Source organism: Neovison vison, chromosome 12 (genome assembly GCF_020171115.1).
Source record: "Neovison vison isolate M4711 chromosome 12, ASM_NN_V1, whole genome shotgun sequence".
In the NCBI taxonomy this organism is placed as follows: Eukaryota; Metazoa; Chordata; class Mammalia; order Carnivora; family Mustelidae; genus Neogale; species Neogale vison.
The window spans coordinates 42,489,333-42,502,365 of NC_058102.1; the positions used below are offsets into that span (position 1 = coordinate 42,489,333).

General features: G+C 43.9%; 1 protein-coding gene across 1 annotated transcript; it reads left to right on the forward strand.

Annotated features, from left to right (window-relative positions):
- The first annotated feature begins 2,160 nt into the window (after positions 1–2,160).
- On the forward strand, positions 2,161–8,186 carry PHLDA1 (pleckstrin homology like domain family A member 1). Its single transcript, XM_044226749.1, has 2 exons — positions 2,161–3,483; positions 3,944–8,186. Exon 1 carries the CDS (start codon positions 2,267–2,269, stop codon positions 3,455–3,457), a length of 1,191 nt encoding a protein of 396 aa, XP_044082684.1. The 5' UTR covers positions 2,161–2,266; the 3' UTR covers positions 3,458–3,483; positions 3,944–8,186.
- Positions 8,187–13,033: the final 4,847 nt, after the last annotated feature.

The following is a 13,033-nucleotide window of genomic DNA, read 5'->3' on the forward strand; positions in this document are numbered from 1 at the left end:
TCTGGGGCATTCTGATACTAAAAGGGGAAGAGGAGAAAACTGCAGAGGACACTGAGCATGATTGGGGTGGTAGAAGGAAAATTAAGAGCTGTGTCCTTGAAGCCAAGTGAAGAACTGTATCCAAGAGGGGAAGCTAATCAACTGTCAGATGCTGCTAATACACAACATGATATAGACAGATGTCATAGGCAATTAAAGTCTGCATTTTCAAACTGGTTTACTAAAGCAGTGATTTCATTAGTTTGCTTTTGAAACGTTAGTAACTTGAAAGTGATCTTGCGTAAGGTTGTGATATTTTGGGCAGAACAGTTATTTCCTATAATTTTTTTGTGAGTTTATTTCATTGTCTTTTAAAAACATGGCTAACATGGCCATTTTTGTGAATTGGATGTGACTGTTGAAGTAAGAGCAAAGTTGTCCCTCAACTACAAGGTTCCTACACATCTGAGATCTCCAATAATCGATGGACTGTGGTCAAGGATGGCACACTGTAGACTGACTTCTGAGCTGCTCACAAAGTCATTAAATCATAGTGAAATATCCAGCTGGAAACGGAGTGGTAAAGTACCTAGTTACAAAGTAAGTGCTTTTGAAAATCGTGCTGGTTTTCAGACATTTTGAAGTAATTTAGAATGAATCTGCTGCATCTTGATTAACTGCAGAATGTTAAATAACACCAAACATACTTTCTCTTAAGAAAATGGCTTGCATTTCAAGATTACATCTTAGTTTTTTACCCAGTCAAGTTTGTATTGTATCATTTTTCCACATGGAATGTCTTTATCAACTACACCTGCCCTCAGATTCTGAGTTGCACACTCCTTTCTACATGAGCTGAAGAATGGCATTCTGTTAAAAAGATGAACAGCTGGTCATGTAGAAATTCTCTGGAATGCTCACTTGTCCCATGAAGGCAGGGAAAGAACTGATGTTAGGTACAGTGTTGTTACTGGTATACAGAATTGTTCATTTAAAAACATCTAATCTTACTAGAAATTTTTATAAGATTTTAATAGTTGCCTTTCTCCATAAAAGACTGCTAATCTATTAAGAATTGAAGGCTCTGACAATCTGCCAAGTGCAATTCAGGCGGACTCAGGACTGTGCTGGAATTGGATTATTTGCTAAGATGTTTCTTACACTGACATGTTTTATACTGACATGTTTAAAAGTTCTCCTGTGTTTTCAGTTACCTTGAATTTTTCAGCATGACACATAGGATATGACTCTTGCTCCCCTACCTCATCGCTCATTTCTTGACTTGAATTCTTTGTTTCAGCCATAGGAAGTCCTCCCTCCTTTCTTGGGCACAAGAAGCAGTCTGTCTTCTTTGGCCAGCTCTGATTTATTTCTTCTAAGTGTGTTTCTTCATATCCTCAGGGTCGGTACACCCTCGGGGGTCTCTGTACTTAATGGATGAATTTCCCCACCAACAGGTTTGGTTTCGATTAGTGCTGTTTATTCCCTCTTGTTTGCTAGAATACAGATTTTTTTAAAGATGCGAGAGTAGTAGAAGGGAGCTAGGGACGAGTACAGCTTACCTTCCACAGGTCACAGACGCAAGAGATTACAAAACCGATCTGGCCCGTTAGGCTCTTCCAAAGAGAGAGACCCGCGGAGCCCAGTCGGCTGTTTGGAGAGCTAAGCTGTTCCTTAAAGTGTGAGGTGTCTCACTGGACGGACATTCCTGGGGTCTGTAAGTGCAGTTGATTTACTGTTGCAGTCTGTGCGGATGGGTCACCCTTCTCCGCTAGCCCTTTCAGATGGGACAGACGGTAGCCCTATTGCCCTGATTTAACAATCGCTCTCCGCTCCAGGAAGAGCTAATGCCTGGAAGCAAACCTGAGTGTAAAGACCCCGTATCCTCTCGGCCTCTGTGCCCTGGGATATTTACATAGGCTCTCGGAGCTCATCGGAGCTCATCGCGAATCCCCGGGGCTGCTTCCCGAGGGCAGCGAGATAGCTTGGCTTTCCAGGTACTTCCTGGCCGTCCTCCCGTCCTCGTCTCCTGAAGCAGTTAGAGAGCCCCACCGGCCGGGGATAGGCGGGACGACAGGATGGCCTCTCGGCGCCCTCTGGACGTCGGCATTTGTCCCCGGGCAGCTGGGGCGCCCTCGGCTGTCGCCCCAGGCAGAGAGGAGTTTCCGGGGCTCGGATCCCTGCAGCCAGCGCCTGGAAGGAGCGCGGAAGCGAGTGGGCGGCGAGAGGCGGAGCAAGGGATACGGGGGGGCGTGGACGCGCCCGGCTTTGGAAAGGCCCCAAGTTAATGAGGCGTGCGCCGGCGGCAGAGCGCCTTTCCGAGCTGGGCTTTCCCCCGCGGTGCGGGCGCCAAGAGCCGCCTTTTCCGCTGGGTGTCACTCGGGGGTGGGGAGGCTGGCCCATTCAAAAGCGCCGTGAGGGGGCCCGGCCAGTGCCCTTCGGTGAGCGCTCGCAAGAGGACGGCAGAGGCCGGGAGGTTCGCAGCTCCGGGACCTTGTGGCGCATCAGGACGCGGCTGCTGGCTTGCCGGGACCCTGAGCCGCCGCCTCCGCCGCCGCCGCTCTGCTTCCTGCGTGTTAGCCTCCTCTGCCCCCTCCGGGCGGGCGGCCGCGGGAGCCGCTGGGGCGAGGACGGCGCGCGGCTGCTGCTGCTGCCCCCGGCTCGGGCGGCTGGAAGTGGAGAGGCCGAGCCGAGCGGCGCTCCTCCCTATGCCGGGAGGATGTTGGAGAGCAGTGGCTGCAAAGCGCTGAAGGAGGGTGTGTTGGAGAAGCGCAGCGACGGGTTGCTGCAGCTCTGGAAGAAAAAGTGCTGCATCCTCACCGAGGAGGGGCTGCTGCTTATCCCGCCCAAGCAGCTGCAACACCAGCAGCAACAGCAACAGCCTGGGCAGGGGCCGGCCGAACCGTCCCAACCGGGAGGGCCGTCCGTGGCCAGCCTCGAGCCGCCAGCCAAGCTCAAGGAATTGCACTTTTCCAACATGAAGACCGTGGACTGCGTGGAGCGCAAGGGCAAGTATATGTACTTCACTGTGGTGATGGCCGAGGGCAAGGAGATCGACTTTCGGTGCCCGCAGGACCAGGGCTGGAACGCCGAGATCACGCTGCAGATGGTGCAGTACAAGAACCGTCAGGCTATCCTGGCGGTCAAGTCCACGCGGCAGAAGCAGCAGCACCTGGTTCAGCAGCAGCCCCCGCAGCCGCAGCTTCAACCCCATCCCCAGCCTCAGCCCCAGTCACAGTCTCAGCCGCAGCCCCATCCCAAGCCTCAGCCCCAGCCCCAGCCCCAGCCTCAGCCTCAGCCTCAGCCCCAGCGTCAGCCCCAGCCTCAGCCCCAGCCTCAGCAGCTCCACCCGTGCCCGCATCCGCATCCGCACCCACACGCGCACCCGCACCCACAACAACTACCGCACTCGCACCAACCGCCGCTCTCGCAGCCGCACGGCCACCGGCTTCTCCGCAGCACTTCCAACTCTGCCTGAAGGGGGCAGCACCCGGGCCAGACAAGGTAAGGTCCCGGCAACTCGGGCTACTAAGGGCTTTTCCGAGGAGAAGGTCTCAGGAGTAGATCTCGCGGAAAGGAGGAGAAGTAGGAAGCCTAATTCACGGATGTGGTGCTTGGAGGGGAAAATGAGAAGTTATTACAGGTTTCTGGAGATGTGGAAAGAAGGGTAGCAAGCTGGAGTTAGGAGAGGCCGGGCATAGAGTGGAGGATGGGGGAACTCGGGTTAGGCGGAGAGGCCTCGCGAACCGTCTCCCGCCCACCCTGGTTGGGTCCAGTTGTGCACTTCCCAGCGACGCCACTGGCTCTGTCAGTGTCACCGGCGCCGCTCGAGTGTGTCTGGACACTCGAGGGAACGACCCCGGTGTCTTTTCTGAGCTCGCTTTGTCCGCCGGACTGGCCCGAAGAGAGCTGGGTTTTGGAGGATTTTGAGCCAATGACTTCATTGCCTGTCATTTCTTTCCAGGTTTTGAGGACTTGAGGAAGTGGGACGAGCACCTTTCTATTGTCTTCACTTGAATCGAAAACAAAAGTCTCCCCGCCCCGCGCCAGATCAAGTAGTTTGGACATCACCCTGCTGATAACTTGAGATTTCTCTCCTCTTAGTTTTCTGCATACTCTTCATCACGATGCAGGAAACGGCTTCAGTCCAGAAGGCTTTATTTATGAACCTTTGAAAGGATCTTCCAGTATGGTGGACCTTCTAGGAGCAATGATGTACTGTAATTTTATTTTAATGTATTTTGATTTATGATTATTTATTAGTTTTTTTTAAATGCTTGTTTTAAGACATTTCTGAATGTAGGCCATTTTCCAAAAAAGAAAGTTTATTTTTAAAAACTTATTCCCTAGTAAATTCTAATCTTGGAAAAGAAAAAAATGTAGAAGGGCGGTGGAGGGGAAAACATTAAGAATTCATTCATTATTCCTAGGGCATTTGCAGAAGGTCTGACACTTTCATTGTTATGCCAGGTGGTTCAAATTAAACTCTGTGATATTACTTTTTTTTTTTTTGAGATTTTTTTTTCCTTAGGCATATATTTTCTGTAGAATAGAAGTTTAAAAAAACTAAATGTTCAGGGTTATACAACTACGAAAATCTAATTGCTTTTCTAAAAGGAAGTACATAGTAATGACATCTAATCCCAAATATTTAATACGTAACCCAACTGATGGCAAGATGAGCATATCATGAATGTATGGTAGGGCTGGTGTAATGCGGGAAAAGCCTTGCTTATATCATCTGTTTGAAGGGACTAATAAGGAGATGTCTGTGATTTCTGAATATGAATGCATTAGGCTTTTCAAAAAACACAGTGGGGGAAAAAGAGAACCATTCAGCTTGTTTGAGAACATTTGTGCTCTTATCCACACTAGAGATTACCCTTCTCCAAGAGCTTTGCACAGTCTACTTGAACCACATTTTCTGACCCTTTTACTGCATTCTAGAAATATACTCTAGAATCTCATACTTTAATATATAGTGTGTAAATATTTCGGAGGACTAGGAGTCATAGTTTTTTTTTTGTATTCATACTGAAAATATTGTTGATTAGAGAAACCAACTGTTTTGCTTTTTATTACTCTTTGAGAAATTTGAGGGTTCTATGTTTTGTAGTTAGGTTAACTAAACTCAAATTGAAAAAGGAAGGGCTGGATAAACACTGGATTTTCAGTGAGAAAACAACCCAGTCTTGTTTTAGCAGTTTAGGAGTCTGAGGAGTGGGGTGGAGGGGGAAGGATGTGCTTTTAAAGGTGGAACAAACCCTCTTCTGTGTCAAATCAAAAGGATGGTCAAAATCCACAAGGGCAGATGCTACTTAAGCTTAAAAAGAGCCATAGTTGATACCAAATCCTCTTGGGGCTGAAAATCACTTCCTATCTGCATGGCTTTCCTGACGATCTCTGTTTTCCATTATCTTTTCAACAAAGTCTTGATCAGTATTTTTCCAACATCCAAATTGGAATGGTCAGTATTAGGCTATTGCTAAGTTAGGTAGTACAGAAACGAAAATAGAATTTCATGCTAGAGATGTCTTTATTCTTCCACCTAAAAGAGTTTAGATCAAATTACTTTTTAGTGCAATATTTAAATGATGAAATTTTGAGATCACAACTCTAGTCTGAAAAGTTGTGGGGGAAAAAGAAAACTGAGGCAAATGATAAGCAAAACTTAATAGACTCCCACTTCCAATGGCTAAGCCACAGTTATGAAAATATGCTACAGTTATGAAAATATGCTACAAATGTTAGAAACACACACACACACACACACATATGGATATATATGATGGGCAGTTCCTACAGCAAACCTGAAGAGTTCTTAAGTCAAGTGTGGTTTGGCTTCTCTGGAACCACAGCTGTGCTTCTTAGATAATGCTCATTGTACTGTTGTTTTAATATATGCAGATCATATAACTTCCAATTAAACCATAGTTTTTTCTTCCATGTTTTTACGCTATTAAAAAAAAAAGTAAAATCCATACCAAATATTTTAAAAATTAAGATTCATGTGGGCTTTTAAAAGGCATTTGTATGTTGTTAGCTGACATAGGCTAGGTAGTGTTGTTGAAAAAAATATGCCCAGGTTCCCTCGTGGCTACTGGAATTTTTTTTCTGTGCCCTCTTGCCCCCCATGACTGTGGTGGTTATTGGGACCACCAGAATCATGGTTCCTCATCTTTTCTTTCCACAGCCCATATTCCTTGGTTGGCTGTGATTTGTGATTGATTTGACCCTCTTAGTGGCTCTCTAGTCTGAACTCCTCTTAGCATTTATTTACCTGTGAAACCTCGGAAATTAGAAAGGAGAGGAATAGGATGTTTTTTGTTGTTTCACACTTTGAAATGATTATGGCCGAATCTTTTTTTTTTTCCCAGAACAACAACAAAAAAAGCATGCTTACTAAAACTCAACAAAACAAAATATAAATGCAAATCACTTAATGATTTAAATGAATCATTATGAATTAAATCACTTAATTCTACCATTTTCTGTAAGAAAATGATATAAACTACCTAAGGTATTTTGAGGCCTAAAAAATTACTTTCATGGACAAAGGTAAAAACAATTCTTTCAATCCAAGAAAAGGAAAAAAAGGAAAGGGCAGGTCCAATAGAAAATGTACCCCTTAAATAAACACAATGCAAAGAGGTGGAAAAGGACATGAAAAGGAATGTTCCCATCTGGAAACTGAACTTTTGTTCTTGAACTTGTGTTGACACCAAGCCTTGGACACAGTGAGCTCAATCACTATTTGTTGAAACAAATGAATGAAAGAAGGAAAAAAATATGTAGCTTCCAGTATCCAGGAGGTGGTTTCTCTTACGTCACACAGTGCTTCCTTCACTGGCTTTCATGTCGTTCCCAAGAACAAGTACTACGGGGCAGGCTAAGCCTCGTGACGGAGCTCCTTAGACAGACTGAGCAGAAATGCACACAGATCTGCGTGTGCCCTAAGGGAGGGCTGAGGTCAGAGAGTAAATGAGTATAAAGGGCCCTTTCAAAGTGAGCATTTCTGTCATAGAGGAAGCTGGGATTCTCTCATGTAGAAAACCAACCTGACTTTATAATTTCATTTCACATGTTTTTTCTGATGGAGGTTAAAAACAAAAACCAAAAAGCAACTCATTGCTTAAAGGAGCTGCCTACGGAGAGGAAGTCTGGCGGTCTCCTTTAACTCTTTCCTGCTCTCATACATCAATACTCGGTTTCTCTTAGAGACCCCTCACTTAAAATCTGATACTACATGAGTTTGTTGCCAGTGTGTGAGTTCAAGACATTGCTTGTTTTCTATCCCTAGGGAAGGGGATGTGGTTTTTGTTGGGCTCCAGTCGTTTGCAGTGTCTTGGGTAGTGGCAGGCTGAGAAGAGGCTCTGAGACTTGAGAGAGACCAGAACAATCCCATGGAGCTCAGAGCTTTGTAGGAGAAAAGGGGCCTGGGAGCATTCCTCCTTCTCTTTTGTAAATGTCAAGCTAATTTGCTTTTGCTTTACCAATAAACTGCCCTCAGCTGCTGCCTAAAATTTAAACTTGGGAATTAATAGAGCTTGATATGGAGTATATCAGCAATTCTTTCAAGAGAAATAATACATGTTTACCTAAAGCAACCTAAGATGTATTAATTGTGGAATTCTGTTGAATGGGTTTTAAAGATCTGTTTTCTAAATTCTTGACCTAATTCAAAGGGTGACATTTTGATCTGCAGTGTTGAACAGCTAATCTAGATTTACAGAAGATTGGATGACAGAGGGGTCTGTGACTTTGTTGGCAGGACATTTGCTGAATGGAGGATAGAATCCAACAGGGTTTTCCTAACAGGGCACGATGGTCCACTGACGGTAGCAGAAGGACTCTGGAAGCATCTGCATAAAAGCATAAAAGCCAGTGATCAGTTAGGCCTTGGGGAAGGTTTAATAATAGGTGGTCCTTCTGGATCACTGTATTTATTTTGAGAAGAAAGATAAAACTATCATCCGCTACATTGTACCATCAGTCTTCTGCTTAGTTTTAGAATATGCAGATGTTGACTTCTGAAAACCAAGCATCACCAGGTACTAAATGCTTTAGAAGATGTCGTATTTGTGAACTTAATAGTGTGGTCATAATTTGTGTAAATATGTCTCAAATGGTTTTGGAGAGATGTGATTTATTTTTCATATTTTCAAAATGCATTCCATTTCAAATAAAGTATCCATTGTGTTGATCAACCTGTGCCCTTTTGGAGGCCTTGTTCACATAGCATGTGCAATATATGTTCCAGTGGCAGGAAGGTTCTAAAGGGCTTTGTTGTTACAAAGGCCATGGCCATTCTGGAAAGAAAAGGGCCATTTTTGAGGTTGGGAACTTTTAAAAGACATTTATTTATTTATTTATTTTAGCGGGGGAGTGTTTGCAGGGAAGGGGCAGAGGGAGAGAATCTCAAGCAGACACCGAGCTGAGCATGGAACCCTATGTGGGGCTTGATCTCACAACCCTAAGATCACAACCTGAGCCGAAATCAAGAGTCAGGGACTTAACCCGAGCCAACCAGGTGCCCCTACCTGGGAATTTTTAATAAAGAATATAAAAATTCACTAAGATCTTTTGATGAAATAATTAGTTTTCAGAATGCTAATGAATTTAAGCTGAATTTTCCATAGCACCCCAGAGGATGAGAAATGGTCCCTAGCTTGATGACCTTGAAGGCTGTTCCCTCGGAGTTCCTGACAGATTCGAGTCCTCAGTCTCTTGAGAGCATCAAGCCTTGACTCTGAGAGAATCATCCTTCAAACAGGTTACCTATAAAGCTTCCTGTTTCAGGGTGAGAGCAGGAGACTTGATTCTTTGAAGGAAAATAATGTAACTTCACTCTTAAAATCTCCACTGGTATCTAAAAGACAGTACATCTCAAAAGACTTTCAAATGGGGAATTTGAAGGCAATTTTTTTTTTATCCTTTAGCACAGTCTTACAGGGATAGCCTTACTACTCTGCCATTTCTTTGTTTTTTAAAGAAGAAATGAAAGAGAAGGAGACAAATTACTGCCATTACAAGGGGATGTCAGGAGTACTGTGTGAAAACGTGGTAAAGCTGGTTTGGAAGGACTTCAGAGCTCTGCTACGTGGCTTCAAGTTCAGGTTCTATCATCTACCAGATTTGTAGATCTTGCCTGTCTTAACCTTTTGGAAACTCAATTTCCTTCTCTGTTAAAGGATTAATAAAAATTCCTACCTTAGGGTTCTTGAGAAGGTTTAATAATAATGCACATCAAAGTGCTTAGAAGCTCCCTGCATACAGCAGATAAACTGGTTTGGGAATCATTATAGCCGTACGAATATATGATATGTGGCGTTTTAAAGCTATGAATTGTATTTTCTGAGATCTCAGCACTTCCTTAAATGGTAAGACCAGTATGAAGGCAACATCCCTGTATTTAACTTAGAAAAACAATCACTATTCATAGTACTCCTATTTTCATTTGCTTATTACTTTCCAATCTTGATCCACATTCTTATACATTTTAAGCAAGTTACAATTAAACAATAAAAATACTCTTATATGTATCTGCAGAGGCAAGCACCCAGATGGCCACTTCAGGGCAGAGGACGTTTGGTCCCCAGGTGTGGGAGTGTTGGTGACTGTTGTGCTTTCAGAGAGCCTTTCTCCAGAATTGTCCTCAGCCTTGTCCGAGGGAGAGGCCCCTTGCAGGAGGATGTACCCCTCCTTGGGGATAGCCCATGTCCAGTGGTTGATCTGTGGAGAGTGGATAAAGACCAGGCCCTGTGTGTCAATCAGGACACGTGTAAGGGGCATCCCAGCTCCCAGAGCTCCCTATAGAATTTTTGAATCCTGTCTCAACAGTGAATTTGCACTGCAGTTCAGCTCCCGCTCTGATCAATCTTGTTTCCCTTGTTCCCTTACAGGTAAGGTTCCCAGGAACCCTGATCCTTTCCCGTCTTCCCACCCAAACCTCCTGCAATCAAATCTGAGAGTCTCAGAATATATTTCTCATGGAATCCTCTCTATGACTATGTCTGTGTGTGAACACCTATATGCAGAGAATGTATGAATATACGTATTTATACATCTCTATGTACACACATACAATATTTGTAAATATTTGTAAATATTTATTTCTACCACCATGTTTCTGTAGGAAGGCTGCCGGTATTGGACACAGTGTATGGTATAATGGTTAAGCCTCTGCTTTAGACTAGAAGCGCTCAACTTGGAGCAATTTTGCTCCCCAGGAGACATTTGGCAATGTTTGGGGACACGTTTGGTTTTCACAACTGGTGGTGGAGGTCAGGCATCGATATCCTACATTGTTCAGGACAGACAGACCTTCACAACAAACAATTATGTAGCCCAAAATGTCAATGGCGCCAAAGTTGAGAAACCATGCTTTAGAGCCAGGTAATCTTGTTCTTGTTAATTGAGTTCCCTTGGATAGTGATGTATTTTAATTGCAGTTTTCATGTGTAAAATGCAGGCAGTGCTATGTCTCATGGAGTTGTGAACTCAAAACTAGGTAGTTAACATAAAGGGCTGTAGCTGTTCCTGTCACAAAGTACCCATTCACTATGTGGTAGCTATCATCCTAATTACTATTATTTAAAGTCATATGGCAACATCATATCCCACTGTTTTGATATTTCATTGCTTTTCCTATTGTCATCCAGTGAGTTTCTGTTTTTGTGCTATTGTCAATACTGCTTCAATAAATAATCTTCATGTATTCCTCTTATTGAAAAGAGTAGGGACTTAGATTCTAGTTCTGACTCTGCTTAGCCTTGTGACATTAGGCAGCTCATTTAATCTCTCTGAGCCATAGTGTCCTCATTGTAAGTAGGAAGGGTAGTCCTGCTCTTGAGGAGATATTATGGACACACTATGAGGTGGCAGTGAAATCTCCATGAGTTCAAGTCCCAGAGCTACCACTTAATTACTTTACTCATAGCAAAGCACTATGGGAACAAAAACATTGTTAGTATCTGGATACTATTTTAAGAGGGATTAGATATTATAGCTATATATCTATTATACCTGTAGATATCATATGTGTATGTAATAAACATGTGTATTCCAATCCAAATAATCTGGATTTAAGAACTAGAAGGTTATCGCAACTAAAAAAATAGCATCAAGTAATTCTGGTGGTTTTTCTTTTTAATAGAATTTAAGCCAAATTTATATTTATATTAAAGTGGAAAGAATCATGTGACTGTAATATTACAACTGTCCAGAATTACTGACAGAGAAAAACCTGAAGAATGAACTCACCGGCCAGTTGAAGCTATTGAACAAGTTGTTTTCACTTGATTTGCTTTTTTTCAAAGACCTTGTTGGAAACTCTCACTGCACAGAAAGGCAAGTAAATATCATTGTTTTAGAGCCCCAGCCTTGATTGCGTTCAAAGTGAGTCTGGTTATCAAAGATGGCACAGGTGTGGGCCAGAGACTTTGGAGATTTGGAGGACGATGTGGGTGGATTGTGGATGTAGGCCTTGTAACCCTTGGTCTGAGGGTTGTTTGGCATCTGACTTTAATTTGAAGAGATTGTTAGCACCTGAGGACAGAGCTGACCACTTTGTGACCTGATAGATCACCATTAACCACTCTGAGATAGGCTGGATGTGGGCGTGGCTTATTCCCAGCCAGGCATTCACCTGAAGCATTTGATGTTTAGGTAGACTCCGGAAATGAAGACTTGAAAACATCGTCCATGTGGTTTTCTTGCGTACTCTCAAACCCTGCCAGAGTCATTTATAATGGAGCGAGCAAACACATACTGCCATCCTGTGAGACCAGACGTCCCGATGAATGAGTATTCCACCGTTGTACAGAAAGAAACAGGAAATGACTCTCGAGGAGTCTCAACATTTTAATTATGTCATTGTCCTCCGCTGGCTCTCTCCCAACGCTGACAGTTCACACAGGTCAGTTATTTTGCAATGATTTTGAACTCTGCTGGAGCAAATTTACCAAGTGTGCTGCTAACCCTGTCAGGGCTGACTCATCACCTTGAAAGCGCAGAGCGGCTTTGTGACTAATCACAGTCAAAGAAGCCAAACTTGTAATAATTTTAGGCATATTCTCTTTCTGGTTTTTCGCTTTTGACGAAATGCCCATTTCTACAAAACTTGGCTGCAGTTTGTGAACACACACTTTAATGATCCCAGTGTGTGTGTGTGTGTGTGTGTGTGTGTGTGTATGAGCACGGATTCACTTTTCCTGCTAATAACTTTCATGGCTAATGATGGCGGGTTGCTCAGTTTTTCGTTGCAGAACGTGACATCTGAAGGGTTTGGAACAGCGCTGGGCAGAGCTGCCTCCCTCCCAGCTTGAGCATCCTGCTCTGAGGGTTAGCCCCACCCTGCCTAAACTCCTATGACAAAGCCCTGGTCTGTGGTGGTGCCAGGGCCCTCTGCCATTTCCTGTTGTCTTGTTTCAACACCACAACTGGAGGGAATGGCTAGATCTTGGCGGGAGAATAAGTCAGTAACTTTATCCTTAGTCCCTGACTCTTAAGGTAGATGTGTCTATGAGTTGTGTTTGCAGGTGTGAGAGTGAATCTGATCCTTCCACAATGCACAGGCACCCTATTCAATAATTGCAGTTACTGCCAGAAGTTCTAATTAAATTTCTGATGCCTAATTAAATCCACAACGCCTATAAAAAGTGCCAGGTAGCTACTGGAAGATCTGAGCTGCGTGACTTTCTCAATAGCTAGTGGACCCTTCTTGGTATTTGCCTTCTATAAAATGGTAGTCAGTATCACCTCTCTTCTTGCGTAAGTGGTGAGTTTGAGACCAAAGTTGAAAACGGAATTTTAGGAGTTTAGACAAAGTCCCCTTCAGACTTCCTGAAGCTAAGGGTGGGTCAGGGAGGCAGGGTGACCTGCCCACGGTCACACAGCCAATTAAAGTCGATGACCAGATTAGGACCTGAATCTAGCTTTCCCGATTCTTAATTAATGCTTTTCCCACGGTACCACTACTTCGTGAGGTATGGAAGATAATTTACATAAACTCAAGGCATTGATAATCCTTGAAGAATTCAACCATTGCACGTTT